At 43.1% G+C, this 24330-nt stretch overlaps 1 protein-coding gene across 12 annotated transcripts in view; it reads left to right on the top strand.

The window, feature by feature from the left end:
- The window catches only part of NDEL1 (nudE neurodevelopment protein 1 like 1), a 56012-nt gene that overhangs the window by 30222 nt on the left and 1460 nt on the right, over positions 1-24330 (top strand). For 4 of the 12 annotated variants that reach the window (XR_003003639.1, XR_003003640.1, XR_003003638.1 and 1 more), the window contains exons 6-9: positions 1751-1924; positions 5850-5941; positions 10924-11075; positions 23408-23594. Coding sequence is in view for 7 of the 12 variants with exons in the window: in XM_024748378.1 (XP_024604146.1) it covers positions 1751-1924; positions 5850-5941; positions 10924-11075; positions 23408-23504 (515 nt within the window). In the remaining 5 variants the exon portion in view is untranslated. Of the gene's footprint in view, positions 1-1750; positions 1925-5849; positions 5942-10923; positions 11076-14165; positions 14201-15174; positions 15668-17623; positions 18862-22692; positions 22753-23407; positions 23837-24330 lie in introns of those variants that run through there. The other 8 variants (XM_024748385.1, XM_024748384.1, XM_024748383.1 and 5 more) reach the window with 8 other exon arrangements.

Raw genomic sequence — 24330 nt, forward strand, 5'->3', positions numbered from 1 at the left:
AATTGATATCATGTTGTTTTTAATTTGTAGTTCTTTGGTTACTACTTGTGAGAACTTTTTGCTAATGTTTATTGGCTCTTCTAAAAATTGTTTTTTTCATGACTTTTCCTTTTTTGGGGGAGGGTTTATTCATCTGAAGAACTCATAATTTATATAATGTATAAAATATTAACTCTATCCTATTTTTAAGTTTACAATTCTGGTTAAAAAAAACCACATAACATAAAATTTACCATCTTACCCATTTCTAAGGGTACAGTTCAGTAATGTTAAACTATGTTCACATTGTTTTGTAGATCTCTAGAACTTTTTTATGTTGCAGAATTGAAGCTCTTTGCCTATTGAACAACAAATTCCCATTTCTCCCTTCCCCAGCCCCTGGCAACTGCAGTTTTACTTTCTCTCTCTCTTTTTTTAAAAATAAATTTATTTATTTTTATTTTTGGCTGCCTTGGATCTTCGTTGCTGTGCGCGGGCTTTCTCTAGTTGCGGCGAGCGGGCGCTACTCTTCCATGTGGTGCGCGGGCTTCTCATTGCGGTGGCTTCTTGTTGTGGAGCATGGGCTCTAGGTGTGCGGGCTTCAGTAGTTGTGGCTCACGGGCTCTAGAGCACAGGCTCAGTAGTTGTGGCACACAGGCTTAGTTGCTCTGTGGCATGTGGGATCTTCCTGGGCCAGGGCTTGAACCCGTGTCCCCTGCATTGGCAGGCAGATTCTTAACCACTGTGCCACCAGGGAAGCCTTGCAGTTCTACTTACTGTTGTTAGGTATGACTACAGTAGTCCCTCCTTAGCCGAGGTTTAGCTTTCCATGGTTTCAGTAACCCATGGTCAGCTGCAGTCTGAAAATATTAAGTGGAGAATTCCAGAAATCAACAATTCATAAGTTTTAAATTGTGTACTGTTCTGAGTAGCAGGATGAAATTTTGCACCATCACGCTCAGTGGACGTAAATCATCCACTGAGGGTCTTAGAACATATGTTCCTCAGATAAAGGAGGGACTACTGCACCCTAGATACCTTATATAAGTGAAATCATACAGTATTTATCTTTTTGTGACTGGCTTATTTCACTTATCATGTGTCCATAATGAACATGGATGTGCAAATATCTCGGTGTCCTACTTTGAATTCTTTTTGATATATACCCAGGAGTATGGTAACTTTGTATCTTTTTTTTTAATATAAGCAAGTATTCTGTAGGTCAGTTGTATAACTGGAAAAGAAAACATTAATTTTGGGTTAAAAATTGAATATTTCAAAACAAGAAAACAATTTGCAACTATTTTGACTACTTCCTTTCTAAAACAAAGTATTTCATAGGATAGTTAGTAAAAAAAAAAAAAAAGCCAACCCATTTAAAATGACAAAAATACACTTCATTGATTTTGTAATAATCCCCAAACTACGTCATCATTTCAAAATAAATGCAAATGAGTTGGTAAAGAATATTTATTTTTGTGTCATATATGTTCACTGTGAGTTCTACTTTGGACTCTGCCCTATTTCTTTTTTCATATAGGCATAAATAATTGTTCTGTTAACTTTATAGCATTTTTAAAGTCTAAATGATCATGTAGACAGTAGGGTTGTTGTCATTTTTATTCCCCTGGAAATAAAAATTGTTAAATAGGAAATTCATTTTTGAGAAGTAATAATTTAGGAAGAGTGTCTTTATGCCATTTCAGATGTGACTTTGCTTGATGTATTTGCTTCCTCTAGTGAATATTACTACTTTTGCAACATTTTACAGATTTAAGACAAGAACTAGCTGTTCGGGAGAGACAGCAGGAAGTAACTAGAAAGTCGGCTCCCAGTTCTCCAACTCTAGACTGTGAAAAGATGGATTCTGCTGTCCAAGCATCACTTTCTTTGCCAGCTACTCCTGTTGGCAAAGGAACAGAGAACAGCTTTCCTTCACCAAAAGGTTTGTAGTGTCTTTTCTTTTTGAACCTGTGGTTGATTATCCACTTAAGAGGCTTTGCTGGTGAAGCAGGGGTTGCTAAGGTTTAAGCAATCATTTTAATTTTTTTTTTTTTTTTGGCCATGCTGTGTGGCCTGTGGGATCTTAGTTCCCCAGCCAGGGATCGAACCCATGCCCCCTGCATTGGAAGCACGGAGTCTTAACCACTGGACCACCAGGGAAGTCCCTAAGCAATCATTTTAGTTTAAAAGTTGGTTAAATCTAGCACTGAGTGAAGCAGAAGGCATTGTTCTCCTAGGCCAACTCATTAGTAGGAAACAGTGAGATGAGGGCTACATTTAAGACAAGAGCAGCTTAATAAATTGAAATTTTAATAAAGGTTTTTAAGGGAAATTTATTTTTTGACTATAGCAGTAATACATGTTCATGTAGAAAAAATTAAAAACAAGAGAAAAAATAAAATCCATCTGCAATCTTAGGGCTCAAAGTCAACTCTTATTAACACTTTGAATTTTTTTCTATTGTGTGTGCTTTTTTGTGTTTGTGCCACCTTGTTACACACAAGTTTTGGGATCGTATTTTTTTTTTAATTAATTTTTATTTGAGTATAGTTGCTTTATGGTGTTGTGTTTGGGATTGTATTTAAATGTAGTTTTATTTCTTTTGTCACTTGACATATCATGGGAGACTAGAAGGCTTTATACACAGGAAGTACAGAGACTCACTGAGTTACCATTCAGACTTGTCTTAAGATTGGCTTGGGTGGACATGTCCATTCTATAACATGCCTCAGTAGCTGCCATTTTCATAGGTGATGTTCAGAGTAACTGATGAATAGTACAGAAAGAATATGCCTTTTGCCATAAGTCAGGGTGTTTTTTTAAATCCAGGTAAGCTGAAAAACGATTTAGTAGCCACTAGATAGAACGTTAAGAATGGAACCCTGAAGCTCTCAATTGAGATTTATTTAGTTTTTGCAGCTTGGAGATCATATTTCAGCTACTTCCACAGCCCCCCTATACTTTCTTCTCCCCCAATGGAAGCTGTCTTTCTTCACACTTTTTTTAAAAATATAGGACTTTATCTTTCAGAGTGATATGAGAAGGTTTCTGTCTGGGTAGTTAGTGCACTCCATGTTTGTGCTGCCCAATAGAGTAGCTACTCCAGTGTGACTATTTAAATTTAAAATTTTTATTGATTTAAATGAATTAAAATTTAAAATTGTGTTTCTGATTGCGTTGGCCACATTTCAAGTGCTCAGTAGCCCTTGAATAGATAATTCACCCTATTTTCGTCTTTTTATGAGCTGAGGTAAGGTATGTGAAAATTCTGTATAGTTAGTTATTGATTGTACTGGTACGTGCTGACTCTGCTGCTGAGAATACAGAGCAGGCAGTATATAGATTACAGCAGTCATCAGAAGCTCTCGTTTTTCGGAATGGCTGCTTGTGTATTTGAGGACCTTAGAATTACTTGCATTTGAGAATTAACAAAGCTTTGCTTTTACGTTACTAATTAGAATTACGCAGATAAATTCTGAAAATTCTTTAGTTGAGCACTAATCAGAATAGTCTGGAACCTCAAGGGGATGTTAGTAGGACATAGAGCTTTGCTCTGGCACAGTTACGATAATGTCAGCCCTAAGGCAGTAATATTTGTCCAGACAGACAGGTTTTTCAATTGGAACTGATAGCATGAGCTTTCACTGACCTAAAAGCTGCCGTTTCATGACAAGAAAGTCTGCACAGACACAGTGAGAAGCCAGAGGTTAGAGAAATCAGTGGCAAGATTGAACAGCTGATCTCTACGAAGTGGTCTAACTCTAATTGTGTTTTATTGATAAAATGCCTGTTTCCAAAAAGCATTCAAGACAACTTACCATAAAAGTACAGATTTAATAATACCTAAAATATAAAATTCGAGGGGAATAGGGAAAAACAAGATCCAGAAATTCCTGCCAAGAGAAGTATAGCAGTTTATTTGTATCACATTGAGCACCTGTTATGTGTCAAGTATTACTCAGGATGTGGGGAGGATAGTGGTCTAATAAGACTAAGTTGCTACCTTCATTGTGATTATATTCTAGAGGACAAGGATAGTAGCAGCAGCAGCAACAAAAGCATTTTACCTGCTGATTACAACTCTGTAGAAAGCAGATAAAAATAATAGTAACATTTATTGAGCACTTACTGTGTGCTCTGCATTTTAAAAATTTATTAATGAATTTAAACTTAACAACTTTATGATTTAAGTGCTATTATTAGCCCCCTTTCACATTTGGTTACTTAAGGTCACACAGTTAATGGCAGAGATGGATGTGTATCTAGCAGTTTAGCTCCAGAGCTCTTAACCGCCATGCTTTAATATCTCAAAAATAAATTGAAGAAATGTGCACGACTGAAAACCTTTGCTGAGGTGCATGAAAGAAGATGTGAATAATTTTCATGTTAAATACCATGATTCAGAATAGGAAGACTTAATTTAGTTGCAATATCCATTTTCCCCAAATCATTCAATAGTTTAAATTTCTCATAAAAATCCTAATAGGATTTTTAAAGTTGTGAAGTTCATTTTAAAGTTACTCTGGGGCTTCCCTGGTGGTGCAGTGGTTAAGAATCCGCCTGCCAGTGCAGGGGACACGGGTTCGAGCCCTGGTCCGGGAAGATCCCACATGCCGTGGAGCAGCTAAGCCAGTGCGCCACGACTGAGCCTGCGCTCTAGAACCCACGAGCCACAACTACTGAGCCCGTGTGCCTAGAGCCCGTGCTCCACAACAAGAGAAGCCACCGCAATGAGAAGCCCGCGCACCGCAACAAAGAGTAGCCCCCACTCCCCTCAACCAGAGAAAAGCCCACGTGCAGCAACAAAGATCCAATGCAGCCAAATATAAAATAAAAATAAAACTTTCTTTCTTTCTTTCTTTTTTATTTTTTTGCGGTACATGGGCCTCTCACTGTTCTGGCCTCTCCCGTTGCGGAGCACAGGCTCCGGACGCGCAGGCTCAGCAGCCATGGCTCATGGGCCCAGCTGCTCCGCGGCACATGGGATCTTCCCAGACCGGGGCAGAGTAACTTTATTTTTAATAAAGTTACTCTGGAAGAGTAAATGTGCAAGAATAGTCAATAAAAGTTTGAAATAGGTTAGTAACAAGAAGAGGCTTTGCCCTTTAGGAAATATATTTTAACACTATAATAACTAAAGCAGCATATTTCTAGTAGAATAGACAAATAATTTAATGGAACTTGAAATGTATAGAGAATTCAGTGTGGTTTTAGTGCCATTTCAGATGAGAAAAGTCTTTTTCACTAAATGGTGTTATGACAATTAGATGTCCATTTGGAGGGGAAAATTTTAGATATTTGATGAGTTTACTAATCTAAACTTGGTGAAAAGTTTTTTAGAAAAACATTAGGAGAAAATGTGGGGAACATTTTTATTATGTTGCAGTGAGGAAGCCCAAGGCTCCCCCCAAACCACAAAGTTGAAGAGATAATGTCACACTGGGAAGTACAACATATATAAGAGAAAAGGTGAATATCTATAGTGTATAGTGCCCTTGCAAATTGATTAAAGACAACCCAGTAGAAAAAAGTGCAGAGATTAAATAGATGACTTCCAGAAAAAAAGATTCAAATGACTCTTTGATTAGGGAAACAAAAATTAAAACGAAGTGACTGTCAAATTGGCAGGAAATCCAGAAATACTTGTCTAGATGTTTTAAGGGTATATGTCCTTTTAGCATTGTTTATAATGATGAAAAATTGGATATAATCTAAACATCCAGCGGAGATATTTGTGGTATCTCCACTTTATCCACAGTTTGGAATACTATACTGATTTTTCATTGAGTGTATACTGCTTTGTAATATCAAAACCCAAATGTAAAGGGAACTGCAAGAGTAATCACTCACCTTTTATTTTTCTCTAGCTATACCAAACGGCTTTGGTACCAGTCCACTGACTCCTTCAGCTAGGATATCAGCACTAAACATCGTGGGGGACCTCTTACGGAAAGTAGGGGTAAGCCTTTAATTATTTATCACTAGGTGTTTCAGCTGCCAAGGTAATGAATTATTTCTTAATTTGCAGCGAGGGAAGAAAAAAGGATACCTTCCTGTGGTAAAGTCTGTAATTAAGCTGAGAAGCAAGAGCATCCAGTGACCAGCTGAGACTGAACACCTCCAGGGCTCAGCCTTGCCAGTGCCTCTGCAGAGGGTACCTGCGCTTAGCTCCCAGGTTCCCGCTGGGCCTTCTTCATGTTCCCCATGGCTGTTACTAAAACATCGTGATTCCTCCTTCTTCCTCTAAGGCTGTGTGTCTTATACCGCCCTCTGATCCTTTTCTTTGCTCTGTCTGCTGTCCTCCTGGTCATCCCTGGGCTTTCTCTTCATAGGACTTCCGCATTGGCTCATGACATGAATTTCTTCTCTTAGTCATACACGTCTTACTGCTGCTTGGCCCCCTCAACTCCTGTGCTGTCTCCTTGGCTCTAACCTTGCATTCCAGAACATTTCAGCTTTTGGAATATTAAACTTGGTTTTGTGCTTATTCAGTTTTTTACTCTGTGTAATACCTACTCTTTGACTTTATCGAGAGCAGTACTCTTGTTTTGATTTTTCGCTTATCTCTTGCTTTCACTTTGTTCCTACTCATCTGTGATCCACGGATCGCTTACTCTGCCATTGTTGACTCATGGGCTCTTTGGCCATGGAAGAGACCTGCAGCCTGGATCAGTCAAGGAACTGGATTTCTTTCCTGCATCCAGATCACAGGAAACAGTTATATGACCTTGTGGATTTTTAAGCCACTATAAAGTTAGCATTTCTAGCATTAGTCAGTTTTCTTTCCTGTTTCCCTCAGTGACTTTTCTCTTTTCAATAATCTACCCCTGAAACTTCCCACTTTCCACCGCCCATTCACTTATTTGTGTGTGTGTGTGACTGAAAAAAGCAGAAATTGCATTATACTTTACATAAAGAAGAAATGGGAGGCCAAGATAGAAGGTCCTATTGTTACCTTTTCTGGCTCGTAAAATTATTGTCTGACCGTCAGATTAACTCTAAATCTGCATTTTAAAGTTACTATAAAAAGTAACGTGTACAAATCATTCATACATAGAGTAATCTTCCCTTACTCCTAACATAATTTCTTTAACCTAGCTGTCGTAAGAGTTGCGTTGTAACAGTGTAACCTATTTTTTTGTAACCTAACTTGAAGTAATGTGCTTGCTTTTCAGTATCTTAGCAACTTTAAGCATAAAGATGAGGAATTTAACTTACATCCTCCTAATTTTTTATTTTTTGTTCTTCTGTTGGTTATTTTTATAACTTTAAATAACATGCTTAAACCTATGTTTATGAATTTATTAGACTGTATCTCAGCTCCCTGTTGTGTGTGTGTGTCTCTGTCCCTTCTTGAGCTCTCCATTGATTGGTTCTGAAAATGAGTCAACAGCACCTAAAATATCATGCCTACATGTGTATTATTTACTGAATAATCATAGAGGAGGAGCTGGGCTCTAGGGCTGTTTTACTTGTGCTGCTCAACAGGTGTTTCAAGCATTTTGTTCTTTACCTATTATTTACTCAAAACCATATTAGGTTTTTTCATATTTGTATCACAGTTGACATGTATGTCTTTTTCTTAACATTTTTTTAAATTGGCCATCTTTTTTATTATTTTCACTGCAAAACAATTTTTACAAGATCACAATAAAATAAATAAAAAGAAAAATGCTAAAATCCTGTCATTTCAACGAATTCAACCATTTTTATTTATTTTTTTATTTTTTGTGGTACATGGGCCTCTCACTGTTGTGGCCTCTCCCGTTGCGGAGCACAGGCTCCAGACGCGCAGGCTCAGCGGCCATGGCTCACGGGCCCAGCCGCTCCGCGGCATGTGGGATCTTCGCAGACGGGGGCACGAACCCGAGTCCCCTGCATCGGCAGGTGGACTCTCAACCACTGCGCCACCAGGGAAGCCCCCATTTTTATTTTTTAAAATTACATTCAGCCTTTGTATGCATATATAATTTGTATATCATTGGATATTTTTGTTATCATGGGTCTTACTTAGCATTTCTGATTACCTTTGTTTTCTTGTGGAGGGAAGAAACATACACTTTCTTTGCTATATCTTGTATCTTCCAGTTTCTTATTTACTGAGTGCTCTGATATGCTTCTAGGGCTGCTGCACTGCTGTCAGCCTTGAATTTCTTTTCATTATACTCCTGGGTTAGTTCTGCCTGTTCCTGGACCCCATGTTGTCATCTTCGTTCCCTGTTTTGCTTTAGTACCTTAAGTAGTTTATTTAGAAATGGTGCATGAAAGTTGAACTTAGAGTCCTTGCATTGTTTACACATTCAGCTGACAGTTTGTCTTTTAAGGTGTCGTTAGAATTTTTGGTCTGCTGTTATCCTCCAGCCCCTGCATACTTTTATGAATATTTCATTTTCTACTTCTTCACACTACTTTGTCCACTGACTTCACCTGGAAGCCCCATTCCCACTCTTGCATCCTCTTCCACTGAGAAATCAAGGCCATCTATTTAAACTTTGTTTTCCTCTCTTAACCTTCTTTTAGTACTCTCCTATTATTACCTCTGTGGCTGTTCTTCCTTTTTATCTCAGTGGTAAAAGTATCACATTCCTCCCATGGCTAATTTTGTCCCTCTGTGCTTTGGATCTCATTCCTTCCAGCCTTCTCATCTTTATGTCTCCTGTATCTTCAGACTTTTACTATATGTTTTAATATTTATATGCAATATTTATATATAACGTATTACATATATATACTTTATATTTACTATTTCTACTTTATATCTAATATTTATATATTACATATTATACACTTTTTAAACCTTAAGAGCAAAAATAAAAGCAGCTATTCTTTCCTTTTACCCTGCGTCTCTCTTTAGCTGTCATTCTGTTTCTCTTTTCCCTTCCCAGCCAAGTTTTTGAAAGCATGTCTCCATTTATTGTTAGCATTTTTGATGGCATACACACTCCCCAGATAGCCTAGTCTGGGCTATGTTTCCTGCTCACTCCACTCAAATTGCTCACTGATGATCTCAGTGCTGTCAAATCCAAGGGATGCTGTTCTGTCCTAATTTTACTTGAAACATTCAACACTGACTTATTTTTTTGAAATGGCCTTCTTTTCTCTGCTTTTCTGATGCTGTGTCACTGTGTCACGTCTGCTTGCCTTCCTGCCTGTTCCTGTTGGTCACCTTGTTGGGTCTTCATCTGCCCACCCTTTCGGTGTTGATTTTGCTCAGAGTTCTGTCCTTACCTTTCTGATCTTCTTCACAACCACAGTTTCATCTCCTACTTGGTGTGGATATGGTCTAAATCTTGATTTCTAGGCCACTGTGTTTGACTGCCAGACCCAGTGCTTGCGTTAGGCTGTCTCACCGACACCTCAGATACAAGTTGTGCCTGTTGTATGACAGATTCTCAGCAAATATCAGGACAAATAAATGAGTGTCTTGAATATAGGAAATTAATGGCTCTCAATTTTTATTGTGTATGTGTCTATTTAAGAAGATGCTGAAAAAATGCTTATTCAGAGCTTGTCCTACAAGGTCACCACCTCTCTTCCTTCTTTCGTTGTTATTTTACTAGGTTATGGTACTTTTGTTTTAAGAAAGGAGAAGAGAAAGAAGTTTCAGTCTGTTTCTGTTGCTCTGTCTTAATAGCTGTTGTTGAAATGATGGGGGGAGGGTTCTCAGAGTGGAATATGTTATCTGTGGATTTAATTTTTTTTAATTTTATTTTATGCATTTATTTTGGCTGTGTTGGGTCTTTGTTGCTGCGTGTGGGCTTTCTCTAGTTGCGGTGACGGGGGGCTACTCTTCATTGCGGTGCGTGGGCTTCTCGTTGCGGCGTGCGGGCTTCTCGTTGCGGCGTGCGGGCTTCTCGTTGCGGTGGCTTCTCTTTTTGTGGAGCACAGGCTCTAGGCACATGGGCTTCAGTAGTTGTGGCACGTGGGCTCAATAGTTGTGGTGCACGGGCTCAGTTGCTCCTCAGCATGTGGGATCTTCCCTGACTAGGGCTCAAACCCACGTCCCCTGCATTGGCAGGCAGATTCTTAACCACTGTGCCACCAGGGAAGTCCCTGTGGGTTTAATTTATCTATGTATTCCACATTCCTTAGTGTCATGGATAATAGGATTGGACTATTTTTTGTCTTTTTTTTTTTTTTTTTCGGGGAGAGGGGTTTGATTTGGTAAAGGGGGAGGGGTTTGATTTGGTAAAGGGGGAGTTGGTGATATTTGTGAGCAGTGGAAATTGATGAGAAACTTCTGTTCTCTTCATGTTATCTGTTGGTTTGTAGAGCCTGGCACTGACCAGGTGTTGTGGTGACAGGTGCTAAGCAGGCACTCAGTTTAGAGGTAAATGCTAATGGGCTGGTGTCATTTTCAGGTGAATTATTTAATTATAGACGAAGGGTATTAGACGTTTTATAGTGTGCTCTCAGAAGTAGAATAGCATTTAACTTCATGTGAGGTGTTGTAAATGAACTTACCCATTCTGATACAGTAGAAATGACTAACCTGAAGCCCTAAAGAAAGAATTGGCCGCTTTAAAAATTTTTCAAGTGATGTTTTTGCATTCTTTAAAATGCTTGCTCCCAAAACACACACACGCACACACCCAACTAGCCAACTAACAGTCCACAACTTAGAAAGAAACAGTGGATAGGGCCAAGAGACCTGGGATACATCTCTGTATACTGTGCCACATTTTTCTTAGTTGTAAGGTGAGGATTATATCTGTATCCCTCAGTAACACTGAGAGAAGTGTATATTCTGAGTTCATTAGAAAGGGAGTCAGCATAAATATTCCCTCTTTCTATTAGAAAGGTGATTGATATGGCTTAAACAGCCACCATTATCAACTGAGAGAATAAGATTTGAGTCTTGAAATAGAAATGGTTTGAAATGCAAATTTTTATGTGCAGCTACTGTTTTGACAACCAAATCATTCCTTCTTCCTTTTGTAGGCTTTAGAATCCAAATTAGCAGCTTGCAGGAATTTTGCAAAGGACCAAGCATCACGAAAATCCTATATTTCAGGGAATGTTAACTGTGGGGTGATGAATAGCAACGGCACGAAGTTCTCTCGATCAGGGCACACGTCTTTCTTCGACAAAGGGTAAGTCTTGGAAATTCTAAACGTTAATTTTTTGGGTAGTGAAGTTGCCCATTATTAATTGAGCTTGTTGAACTTTGAAAAGATAAACTCAGTTTGATAAACCTACCTGAAGCGTTATCATTGAGATCTTAGGGGACATGAAGTCTGTTGTCTTCTAGTCCCCATGGAGTCTGTTGCCCTGGGAACCCTGACTCTGAAGCTTCTGTCCTGGGAAGCAGACTCTTGAAAGGCAGCTGTGTTAGACTCTGGGGATTTAAAGATGACTATGATACAGTCCTTGTGCTCAAGGTGCTTACAGGCTAGTAGACTTTCTTGGCAAATATTTGTTAAGAGTAGAAGAGAACGTGATGGTCATGTATGTGTGAACTCTTCAACAAACCTTCTGTCTGAAGATTTTAGAAAAATATAAAACCACTGGATCAAGTACAGTTTAGGAGATACAAGTTTTGTATAATGTGAAGATGTTTTTTGGGGAATTGAGAATTAAAAAAAAATTGTTGTAAGATTAAAGCGGTGGTACATCCTTAATACAAAAAATATGTCAGTTGGTACAGAGTATATAAAGTAAAAAGTGTTTTCCGTTTTCACAGTTTTTGCATCCTTATGGTTATTCCTAGGCATGTAAAATCATATTTTTATGCATCTGCTATACACTTTTAAAAACTTACGGGCTACTTTATTTTATTTATTTAATTTATTTTTGGCTGTGTTGGGTCTTCGTTGCTGCGCGCGGGCTTTCTCTAGTTGCGGCGAGCGGGGGCTACTCTTTGTTGCGGTGCGCAGGCTTCTTGCTGCGGTGGCTTCTCTTGTTGCGGAGCACAGGCTCTAGGCACATGAGCTTCAGTAGTTGTGGCATGTGGGCTCAGTAGTTGTGGCTCGTGGGCTCTAGAGCACAGGCTCAGTAGTTGTGGAGCACGGGCTTAGTTGCTCCACGGTGTGTGGGACCTTCCCGGACCAGGGATCGAACCTGTGTCCCCTGCATTGGCAGATGGATTCTTTTTTTTTTTGGCTGCATTGGGTCTTCGTTGCTGCACACGGGCTTTCTCTAGTTGCGGCGAGCGGGGGCTATTGGTGCGCGGGCTCCTCATTGCGGTGGCTTCTCTTGTTGCGGAGCACAAGCTCTAGGCACGCGGGCTCCAGTAGTTGTGGCTTGCGGGCTCTAGAGCGCAGGCTCAGTAGTTGTGGCGCGTGGGCTTAGTTGCTCCACGGCACGTGGGATCTTCCCGGACCAGGTCTCGAACCCATGTCCCCTGCATTGGCAGGTGGATTCTTAACCACTGCGCCACCAGGGAAGCCAAGCAGACGGATTCTTAACCACTGTGCCACCAGGGAAATCCCTGGGATACTTTAAATACTGCTCTACAATATGCCTGTGGTGACTTATATTGCCATTATCTTTCCGTGTCAGTACATATTGTTCTACTCAATTAAAAAAAAACAAACCAACAAAATGCTACATGCATATACTCTTGTATGGGTGTGCCTTGGTCTAGGTAACTGGTTAGGACCTATGGTCTGAGATGCTGACCGTGTGACTTAAGGTAGCTGGTAGTGGAGCAGCAACGGAGGCACCAGTGGTCCCTTGCCACACTGTCTCTGCTTTGAGTCATAGAGGCAGCTTGTCCTTGTTCTGTGAAAGCAATATAGAAATTTTCACAACTTCTTAAAGGAACTTGTATTTTCTGCTTTCCTCAGTGGCACATTTGTGGAGGCCTTGATATGATACATAGTCCACTCTAAAAAGCTTTTTGTGTTCATCCTTGTGGAGTGGAGTGTTCTGGTTTTTCTCTCTCCCTTAAGAGAATTCTACCTTGAAGTATATGTATTTCATTAAGGAGCACATTCTAAAATAATATATAAATCAGGGCTTTCTTTATACACATTTCATTAAAAGCACATTCTAAAATATCAACATATAAATCAGAACTTTATTCTAACCGTTGAGGAGTGTCATTTTTTTGTTCTGTTTTTTTTTTTTTTTTTTTTTTTTTTTTTATCGGCAGGCGGACTCTCAACCACTGCGCCACCAGGGAAGCCCAGAACAAATTTTTAATTGTATTCTTTCTGTTAAGAATGAAATATGGTTTTGTGGGTTGGCTTTTTCTCACGTGTTTAGTTTACATGGTAAATGGATTGTATATGCACACTCAAATATTAACCTATTCTTGCTCGAGTTACGTTTGTAGTTGCCATCTTCCTGAGGATAACTCTCGTGTGGGTTTTGCTATGTTCTTACTTCCTTGCTGCTTTGCTTTGATTCTGGCTTCCTTTTGGCCTGCCTGGCTTTTTACCTCTGGCCTTCCTTCCTGCTCACCTGGTGACTAGATAAAAACCATGATGGCATATACCTGCTGCAAAAGGAAGGGGTAAATATCCCCACTCCCAGCTCCATTATTAGACCTGGCTGGTTAAAAGCATAAATGACAGTTCTTGTAGAAGTGTAGCTTGTAGTTTCAGCATGAGAAGAAGCTTTCCATTTAAAAAAAGCCTTTGGCTCTAGAACTTGCCTGCTGCCTCTCACTCCTAAGGAGTCTGTCTGTAGCACTGTTACTGTTTGGGAGAGTTTGCCGAAGTTGGTTTGCGTGCGTGTGCACGTATTGAATGTGTGTGTATACACTGTGCGCTCCTGCTTCCCTCAATCTTGAGATGAAGCAACGCCTTACCACGTAAACATAAAGCCTTATTGTTATGTATTGCTTTATGGGATCTGAAAATAGTTTGTAAGTTCTGATTAGTTGAGGGCTTCTTGGAGTCAGGATTTTATCTAGTCTGATCACTTCAGTCCCTAAAATGCGGGTTGCTGGGCCTACTTCCCTTTTGTTGCTGTTTCCTCCAACTGCTACCAGCCGTTCATATCACTCATCCAAAAGGACACCAGTTCACATGCAGTGCAGTCATTTGAGTTCTCTCAAAAATGTTCTTGTTTTCTCCATAGCTTTTGTTTAGCTTCTTACGTATCACTTGTCCTAATTTTGTAAGCCGGTCTGATTTCTTTTGGGTTGGGTGTAGGTGAACGTAAACTAATTTTAGGGCATGGTGTGAAAATAGTATTTGTATTACTGTTTAATATTTTTTCCTTTCTTTTACTAGGCAAGAAAAAGTTATATTTCCCACGTTGTTCATGGGTAACTGAACTTGTTTGCTGTGCTCTTTCATTCTTAATCATGGTGTGTGGTGGAAGACAAGTTAACATTAACAAACTGGTTTTACTAACTGCATGGGGCTGACTGCTTTATCCAACTTCCAGCCCATGAGTGAGCTTTCGAGTTCCTGTTTGATTTGACTGTGCGCCATTATTATTGGTTCAGCTGTGCAAAACAGAAACAAGTTAGCTGTAGTGGTCCTGGGGCGGTTGTGAAGTGCTCTGATGGTACTCCTGTTACAGGTGGGAGTGTGGTAGAGGTGACGCCAGCCGTCTTGGGGCGGGGGGTTGGGGGTCACTGCCAGGCCCTGGGGCCCGCATATGACTGCCTCCACGGGCCTGGGGTGCTTCCTGTTACCCAGTGTCTTCTGTTTTCTCAAAGCAGCACTAATGATATTGGATTCTTGCTGTGTGGGGACTTTCCTCTGTGCTCACGCTTGTGTTCCCTCAGGACACTGGAATGGTAGATGGGGACGTGTATAAGGGCTGCCTTCCTTTTGAGGAATGTAAATTTCAGTTTGCAGCGCCTGTGCCGAGGACTGGCGCTGTGCTGAGCTTCCATTTATCCATATAGCTGGAAGACTCGGGTCTGGAGTGTGTCTGCCTGCTCTCCTGAATTAGCTCTAGCCCAATCTCTTCCTTTTCTGTCCTGCCCTCTCAGTTGTACCTGTCCTTGCTTTGACAGATTTAGTCCCCATGCTTTATCTATATGGTGTTAAATTATTATCCTCCTGACCAGCTTCTAAACATGCATTGGTTCTTTTCCCTCTTTAACGTCTTCTGTTGCCATTTACAGCTGACCTTAGTTCCTTATCTTAGCTGGATTCTCTATTTTTCAGACTCTTAAACTAGATTTTTGTGGTATGATCAGGAAATTTTATAGCTTTTGGAACCTTTTTTACTTAGATGATTCCCAGATCTGTATCTCTATCCCTGCCCATTTTTTTCTCCATTCAGTCCTGTGTTGTCCACTGGGACATTGCCCTTCGGCTCTTTTGCTGCTCCCTAAAACCAAATGTGGTGAGTATGGAGATGTTTCTTTTCTTGGAAACCTTTCCTCATTGCACAGCTTTGCGGTTCCCTCAAGGGACCTCACCAGACTGATAATTCTGCGTCTCGGTTCAGCTTTCTCCTTCCTCCTGGTCTTTTACTTACTAATTCTTGACTCCAAGAAGGGTGCTAGGTAAGACCCTGGTGGATTGTTATTCTCTCTCTCTCCCATAGAACTTTCAAATCCAGAATTCCCATTTCTGTCCACACAGAGAAGCTACTTTATCTAGTTTCTTGTTTTCCCTTTATATTTTGGATCGCACTGCTTATTTTTCCCATTAGAGCAACCTGCAGTGGGAGCACCAACGTGCTTGTTCACTGGAGCCTGTCAGGTGTCCCTGGGCCAGGAGGAAACTGAGAAAGGATAATGGCCTGGGCATCTGGAGGCAGGTTGTGGGCCCAGCTCCCCATTGACAAGCTCACAGGGTGCACTCAGGTGAATGGCTGGACCTTCTCCTGCTTTTGTTTCCTTGGCAGTATAACAATGGGGATGAACTTAACATTCCTTAAAGGTCCATTCCTGAAAATGCAGGAATCTCGGTCCTAAACCTGCATGTGGAGCCATCCTCACATTTGCTGCTTTTGCACGCCTGTGGAACAGGTGCCAGGTTCTTCTTGGCACCCAGCAGTGCTCCCTTTCTGACGAGTTTTGGGGACTGTCTGTAGCCCTGCCTTCTGCCGTGCTCTGTGCAGCTGGGAATCTGATGTCCACACGTGTAAAGCTGAAGCTGTTTGTGAGGCCTGCCTAGTTAGTTCTCCCTGAGGTTCTAGGAGAGGCCGGCATCAGGGCTCTGGGACCAGGCAGACAAATGACAGACAAATGGCTTATTATGTGAGGGCTACAATGGCATGTAGGATGTGGGCTCTGTCCCCAGAAGAGGCGAAGGCATACAGCCTTGGAGGATGGAGAGGGATGATTTAAAGTTTTCAAATGTGATGAAGCTCAAATATCAGACCTCCCCAGCCCAAAGAGAAAAGAGAAAATCTTGAGTGTGCATCACTGAGGTGGAAAAATGGACAACAGGGAGAGATTGCACTGGTCAGAGCCCCTTCTGTTGCTCTTGGCCTGTGTGGGTAGCATGATTTCCAACTCAAAATCCATACGCAGGTTAGTTTCTTCAGATGTTAACTGTTCTTCAAAGTATTCAAGGGTCATTAGTCAAGTCTCTTTGCATGCCTGTTTTTCCAGGAGGTTGCCCTCCCCTCTTCAGTGTATGAAACTGTCATCTTGATCTTGGTGGGGAATGTGTCTGTGTTTCGTTTTTTTAAGAGAACCTCTGTCCATGAGTCTGTATTCAACTCCCTGGGCCCCTCTGATGAGTAGGCCGGTGGGGACAGTGGTGGGTATGTGGGGGGCAGTCCGGCCCCTTGCACTCGGTGGCATCTCCCAAGTTGTGAGTGGGACACATTTTCCTAGGAAGTTTGTCAGTATGGAAGGACTGCGGTGGTGTCCTGGGAGGGGCTGCAGGCCTTGCACTCATTCCCTCATTGCTTCCTGAGGCTGTGCTGCTGGGCACTGGGGCTGGGGCAGGGCTGGGTCCTGGCTGCCGGTGCTTGCGCTGGGCGGGGCTGGTGTCTCACAAGGTGGCAGAGAAGCCTACCCATCTGGCTTTGCTTGCTGAACAATTTAAAAATTATTTTTCTCCCCCTTATTTAAGATGTTCCTGTACATTGTAGGAGATTTGGAAAACAACAGAAAAGTATAAAGTAGTAAATAAAATTTACCCACAACTCAGAGGGAAGAAGCGTAACTATTGTTCCATTTTCCTTCTGTAGTATATGTGGGGGTGCGTGTGTGTGTCCACACGTTCTAGATTTAGCTCTGGGTGGTACTGTCTAGCTGTATAAGGGGCTGTAGTCCAGAATATATACTACTCACTTTTTTGCCTTCATATTATGGAGCATATCCAGTTTGGTAACCTGATGCTTTTTCCACCTAGCGTTAATTACATTCGGAATATTTTCCGTGCTGTTAAGAACCCTGGAATGTGTTTTTAATGGCGGTATGATATTTCATTGTTGGTTTGTACCCTTATTTATTTAGGTAGTTCCCTACTGGTAGACGTTTAACCTGCTCTGTTGGGAAATCAGTCAGGGCTGTGGCTGCCACGGCCAGTGTGATGAAGTTGCCGAGAAGGGAGCAGTAGTGTCATCACCCCCAGGACCACGGGCTTCTCAAGTCTCTCACCAGCTCATGCTCTCCAGGCAGCTCTCTCCCCTGGGCATCAGGATTCTGCTCTAGGCCGGGAAGAGGAATAGTTGTAGAGAGCAAATGAATTTCGCTGTGTGTCGAGTGATTTTAAATGACAGTCTCTCTTTCTCTTCCCTTCCTTCTCTGCTCTGGCCACCCCCACAGGGCAGTAAACGGCTTTGACCCGGCTTCTCCTCCTCCCGGTCTGGGCTCCTCGCGCCCGTCGTCGGCACCGGGTATGCTGCCTCTCAGCGTGTGAGTGCCTGGCCTCCAGGTCGGGGCTCCCGCCCTCCTGCAACAACCCAGGACACCCACGCCTCACCCCTCGGTGCCCGGGCCCAGCTCGTGCCCCTCCGTCTGCCTCCCCACGGCTGGCAGAGGGCAGGCTGCATGCAGTGGCGGCTGCTGGGCCCTGCCCAGCCCCAGGACTCTGCGCGACATCAATACTGGCTATTTTCTCTTCTCGCCGTAGTGCCGTTGGTTTCACATGATTGCACTTTTGTGGGTCACAAGGTGATACATACACGTATTACTTGGTCACTGGATGCAGAAGTACCCATTCATCACACCTGCCTCATAGCCCCCTCCCTGCTGTACTGATAGGATTTAGTTATGTTTAGGACATTGCAGATCTTCTAGAGGTTCTCCCCCAAATCAGGTCGACGTGTGCTCTCCTCCTGAGCTCCCACCCAAGCATCTCCAGTGCTCATGGATCATGTGTCCCCCACCTCCACCCCCACGGTTTGGGCCTGTTGCTGGCAAAGAGTCAGGAAGGTCACTGAATTAGGGAACATTTTCTGCACCTTCTGGTTTTACTTTAGCAGTTATCATTCCATAGACTAGCCTCCCAGAGCAGCAGAATGCCTGTCTGAGCCCAGGTGGCAGGAGCTTCTGGGACCTGGGCACGCGCAGGGCTGTGCCCCTGCCGTCTGCTCCTCCTCCATGTGCCTGAGACTCGGAGCAGGGGGTGGTGGCAACCTCCTCGCCAGCTCTCTGGTCCTTTAGTTAAACGACACCTTCAGAGTGTTTTTGTTTTGTTTTCAGAGGGCCTGTCCAGTTGTGTTAGGAAGGGTTGAGTGGCCTGATTCCAGGGGCTGGCTGGTGCCAGCTCCTGGGGGCAGACTGACCGTAAGTGGTTGTCCCTGTGCATCCTTTGATTACTCTCATGCTGCATTTACTGTTTACATTTGTTTTATTGTACATAGGTTTGTAAACATTATTGCCTAAGATATTTGTATATAACTTGGGCTTTGTAGCTTTTATTTATTCAGAACTCATATGGCATGTTGAAGACTTATGATGTGTCCTACTCTGGGCAGCTGTGTAGGATCATCACGTGGTTAAAAAATACTCCCCCTCAAAAAATCTTTTAATGTGGAAACAATAAATTTCACAGAAAAAAAGAAAAAGGATTGAGGTTGCTTTATTGGGTTTCTGCCATCCTGGGAGAGAAGAGCTGGAGTTGCAAAGCCAGGTTCAAATGTCACTTCTGTTGTGACATGGGACACGGGGATGGACAGCAGCTGTGGAATAGGGCAAAGAAAATTCAGGCGGCCTCAGGAGGTGTGAACAGGCATTCTCATGCTGACTGTTTTTATTTATTTTTTTAAAAATTGAAGTATAGTTGATGTCCAATTTTACACAAGTTACAGGTATACAATATAGAGATTCACAATCTTTAAAGGTTATATCCCATTAATAGTTACTACAGAGTACCGGCTGTGTACCCCGTGTTGTACAGTACATCCTTGTGGCTTATGTATTCCTCGTGCTGATTCTTGATGCTGGTTTCTGCTCTTAGCTGTGATTTCCAGGAGCAGCCTGAGAATAGCCCTGGTCCCGTGTGGAAATCTGGGAGGAAGGACCTGCACTTTGAGGGAGGCAGCTTGCTAAGTCTTGGAGTAACCGCGATGGATCCAGGAGCTGGTCCTCCTGCTGGGTTGCTGTTCATGACACGTGCTGGTGTTCTGGGATTAGAGGTTACTTGGATCCGGGCTTCTCTCCTCGTCCCTTGAGAGAAGGTGCCAGATGTTTAGTAGCAAGAGACAGGGTGACTGGACTTGAGCAAGTTAACTGGGGCATCTGTACTAATGTGTCAGATTCTGAGCACTGCTTATAACAAAGAGCATAAACGGAGTAGTTTGTAGTTTGAAGACTACATGTAAATGAAAAGTAAGTGAATCCAGTTCCTAAGTGAATAAGAAACATTAAGGTAGGATACATTAAACATTTTTCTTCTGTCAGCATGCAGGCAGGAATAGCTTCTATTAGTTGTTCCTGGAGATTTCATCATAAGTTGACTCACGAGACACGCTTGTCCTGGTGTGTGTGTGCTGTGCCCAGCTCTGCTGGCCGAACAGTTGAAAAGGAAACTCCAGGTCTCTTACTGATGGGCAGACTCCCAGCTTCTTTCCCAGCCATCATTGGAAGGGTTGGATTAGATCAGAGGTTTCAGCGTTTAGCAGACCTCTTTGTTTATGCAGGAACCCTAAATCTAAAACATAACAAACAGAGCTACTCTGGTTAAAGTAAGGATGAGTTCTGGAGCTTCGGTCCTTTTCCTTGGCTCCCCAGCGATTTCTCACTTCCTCTCCAGCTGCACACCCCTGGGATCATCTCACCGGTGGTTATTCAGGCAGTGGCTGGGAGTAGGGCCCTGGCTGCAGGGGCCCACGTGTTATTCACTGATGTCACCACTGCTTTGGGTCCAGGAGAGCACAGGCCAGGTCTGTGAAGGTACGGAGTGTGCTGCTAGGCTTATTTCTGGCCCCTTCAGGACTCCCACATAGTTTTGGTTTTTGATAGCTGCAGCAGCCCTTGGCATATGACCCCCTGAGGAAGCTGGTTGATTCCCCAAGCCTCTTTTAGCTTTCTCCGTGGATTCCAGACCTTCCTCCACTTACAGTGGGATTATGTCCCAGTAAACCCACTCATTGTAAATTGAAAATGCGTTGAATACACTTAACCTACTGAACATCATAGCTTAGCCTCGCCTACCTTAAACATGCTCAGAACGCTTAGACATTAGCCAACAGTTGGGCAAAATCATCTAACACAAAGCCTATTTGATAATGAAGTGTTGACTATCTCATCTAATTGATTGAATAGTGTACTGAAAGTGAAAAACCAAACGGTCGTCTGGGTGCAGAATGGTTGTAACTGTATTGGTTGTTGACTCTCGTGATTGTGTGGCTGACCGGGAACTGCCCTGTCCAGCATTGTGAGAGAGGATTGGGTTGCATATTGTTAGCCTGGGAGAAGATTAAAATCTAAAATTCAAAGCATGGTTTCTATTGAGCGTATCGCTTTTGCATCATGCTAGAATCAAAAAAAATCTTAAACCATTGTAAGTCAGTGACCCTCTGTATCTGGTTCAAGATGCTGCTCTGTACTTGCTCAAATAGAGCATTTGCTTCCTGGTATGAAAGTTCTACTGACTGCTTGCCTGTATAGCTAAAGATCCTCTGAGTGGGTTCTCTTCCTAGGGCTGCTCGATTGCCAGGTTTGCGTGGCTCACACTGAAACCTTCAGGAATGAGCTGCCCCTGGGCTGGGTCCACATGGTCTCCCCTGCGTGGAGGGGGCTGATTTTCCAGGTGGCAAAGGACAGCTTCTTGTCTCCAGATATTTTCATCTCACCACCCATTCCCATCCCTTGCTCCTGAAACATCTTCCTGCATAAAATAGGAGCCAGCTGAGTGGCCGGAAGTGATACCCCACCAACTCAGTGAGGAGCCAGAAGCCACAGCCGGGGTGTTGAGTCACAAGTAGGCAAGTGGCAACTAGATACAGTGACCTGGGCGCAGGATGAGCTGGTTTTGCCTCCGTCTACAGATGGAAAGGCGGGCCCAGGGTTTAGGTGACTGGCCTAAGCTCACCGGAAGAGCCAGGCTTGGAAAGGAGCCCAGTGTTTTTCTGCTGTCTTCACCACCTTGTCAAACTCGAGGCCTCGCTGGCTTTGACTCTGTCTCATGCCTCAGGAGGTGAGCTGATTCTGAACGCTTGGAAGTGATGCGCACGAAGGTGACACAGCCTTTGCAGCGGGAGGAATGCGGCTCATCCACCCTCCTCCTCTCCCAATCTTGTCTGTTGTGTGTGGACTCTTTCTCTCAGAAGCTGTCTTGGAGACGCCATTAGCATCTCCTGCGAGCCAAGGTGGAAGCTGGCACCTCTGGGGAAGGGGACATGACCTGGGGTGCGGCAGTGGCTTTAGGGGGCAGCCTGTAGCCAGGTCTCTCCTGCCTGGCCGGTGGTGGGAACAGGGCCTGAGGGGGGTTGGGTCCAGGCTGTCAGTTGTCCACACTGTTTGCCTAGAGGATGCTAAGATAAGCCTTTTCTACATTCTGACTTTTACTTCATCGGTTGTTTTTCTCTATTTGCCTCAAAGTTTGAAACAAATTGAGAGCACTAGCTTGGCCTTTAAAATTTGAATGTGTTTACTGAATTCTTTTCTAAAAATGGGAGCGGGGGCAGGAGGCATCTTTGTAAATCATCTTCCTGTGACTTAGAGCATCTTATCTAACAACTGGTCCCATGACTTAAAAATACGATATATGGGAATACAGTAGCCCTTTTTTAATTTTAAGGAAAAACAATCTCTAGTAAATATTAACGTAACAGACTTCTTTTATGAGATAGTGCATGCGAAGAGGCCAATTGGAAAACAGAGCGAAGCTTATGGTGCTGGTGTTTGTGCCATGTGGGGTTATGATTTGGAGTCATGCTTTATCCTGCTGCCCACCTGCACCCACAGGAGTTATGTTAGTGTTTGGAGACGGAACAGATGTTTCACTTGTTTACCTGTGGGGTGTGTTCTACTCCGGTATCAAGTTTGCTGCCGCCATTGAAATATGGGCCTTCTGCTTGGGTCATGACGTGCAGGTGGAGGCCTGGGAATGAGGTGCTGGGCTGGCGGGACCGGGCAAGTTTTCTGTGCAGTGGACCAACAGCGACGTCTGTGTGAGGCTCAGAGCCTTGTCAGCAGATGGAGCTGTGAAGCAGTTTTTTGCTTCTAAAAAAAGTGAGTGCTTTAACTGCCCACCCTCCCCAGCAAATCCTGCTGTCACCTAGAATTTAGGGGACTAGGTACACTTTTACATATTGGTGTCACTAAATTAGCCTCTGTAAGTCTTGACTCAGTCTAACAGTGTGATAAGCTGTAACAGCTCTTCATCTATGGTAGTAAGAACAAACAAACTCGGTCTCAACAGTACTAATATAGATGTCTGATGGCAGGGGAATGGAATGGTTGGGATGACTTGTCAGCTGAACAAAAGACCCCAGAGCCACTGAAATGTAAGTGTGCAGTTGTGCTGATCTGTGGGAATGGAAATGATGAGGACACAAAATAGATGAGCATGCAATTGCAGCTTTATAAAAAAAATCAGAGGTGAAATGAAAAGATGAAAATAGTTTACTATTCGTCAAGGGTTCTAAATTTTCCTGTAAAGTTGCTCAAATTTTTAAAAAATTGAAGTAACGAGACTGATTTTCTTTCACTGCCCCAGTTGGTCTGAAGAATTGTGCTGAGTAGTTCTGAGAGTTGACCAAGTAGCACAAAGCAGGGGGCTCCCTGACCTGCCAGATGACCGGGCTGAGTCATACTTGGGGAAATTTTAAAATGCAGATTCCCCCAGGTTCCACCCCAGCAGCAGCCTAGGGAGGAGAGTTCTGTATTTCATGGACTCTCAGACGTTAGCAATTATAAGACACACCTTTCTTTTGTAAACCAGTATGAAAAATGTGCCAGCTGGAACTATGAAAACGCCTGTCGTTTAGACTTTGTGTTTATTGAAAGTCTGAGAGACTTCTTTATGCAGATTTTCATCATATCACACTTAACTCATACACAAAAAGGAAAATGTGAGAGATACTCCTAAAACTTCATTGTGATTCCAACGTTCTGAACTACATTTTGACCCAGAGTTGTCCTTGTCCGTGTTTTCCCAAGCAGTGTCATCCTCTGCGCTGCGGTGAGCACTGGTGATGCAGTACTTCTGAAAAGCGTATTCTACTGCTGGCTCCAGAATTACGCTCTAAGCTGCTGACACTCATTCTACAAGATCTGACGCTGGGCTTTATTGACCTTACCAGGAGTCAGGCAATGACAACCACATGACAGCTGCCACCTCCTGAAGGTGATTATGAGATGCATGAGCGTACACGTGAGAACAGGAGCATCTTAGCTTCTGTGCAGCATGGTCCTGTGAAGGAGCCAGCGCTCTGCTTGGATGTCTCAGTCAGACCCAGTGTTTAATAGTCTGATTATGTCACGTTACGTCTTGAATAAGCCTTCGTGACATCCAGTTAGCCGGGACGGATTCCATTATTGGGCGACTTTGAGAAAAATAAACAGACCTCACTGGGGTCATGCATCAAATAGGATTTGTAGTCTTGGTGTTCGGGGTGAAGGACGTGTTCACACTTCGTGCATATGGTACACAGGCACTGTAATTAGTTAACGTTGTCTCTGGGAACTGGCGTCGTGTCATTATGTCTTTATAGTGTTTCATGTTAGATTTCTGAAAAGAACTGTACGATTTGCTAGATTTCCAAATGACAGGTGGCTACACGAGGAAGTAGACTGCCTGGTTGGTCCTGACCGTGCACAGGACGTAGCATTCTTGCAAATGCTCAGCCTTTGGGAAAGCTCTTGGTGAAGATCTTTTCCCTCCTGGAGCCACTGGGAAGCTTCTGTGGATGGGGACTCGCCTCGGGTCTCAGCCACGGGCTTCACCCAGGCCTGCCTGAACTAGGGGGAGTGGAGCCATGTCTCCACCTTCTAAAGATTCCAGCCTATGGCCTGTTGTGACTTGATTTTTTTTTTTTTTTTTTTTGGGGGGGGGGGGGGGGGGGGGGTTCCCCCCCCCCACA

Source organism: Neophocaena asiaeorientalis, unplaced genomic scaffold, assembly GCF_003031525.2.
Source record: "Neophocaena asiaeorientalis asiaeorientalis breed wild unplaced genomic scaffold, Neophocaena_asiaeorientalis_V1.1 scaffold543, whole genome shotgun sequence".
Classification (NCBI taxonomy): Eukaryota; Metazoa; Chordata; class Mammalia; order Artiodactyla; family Phocoenidae; genus Neophocaena; species Neophocaena asiaeorientalis.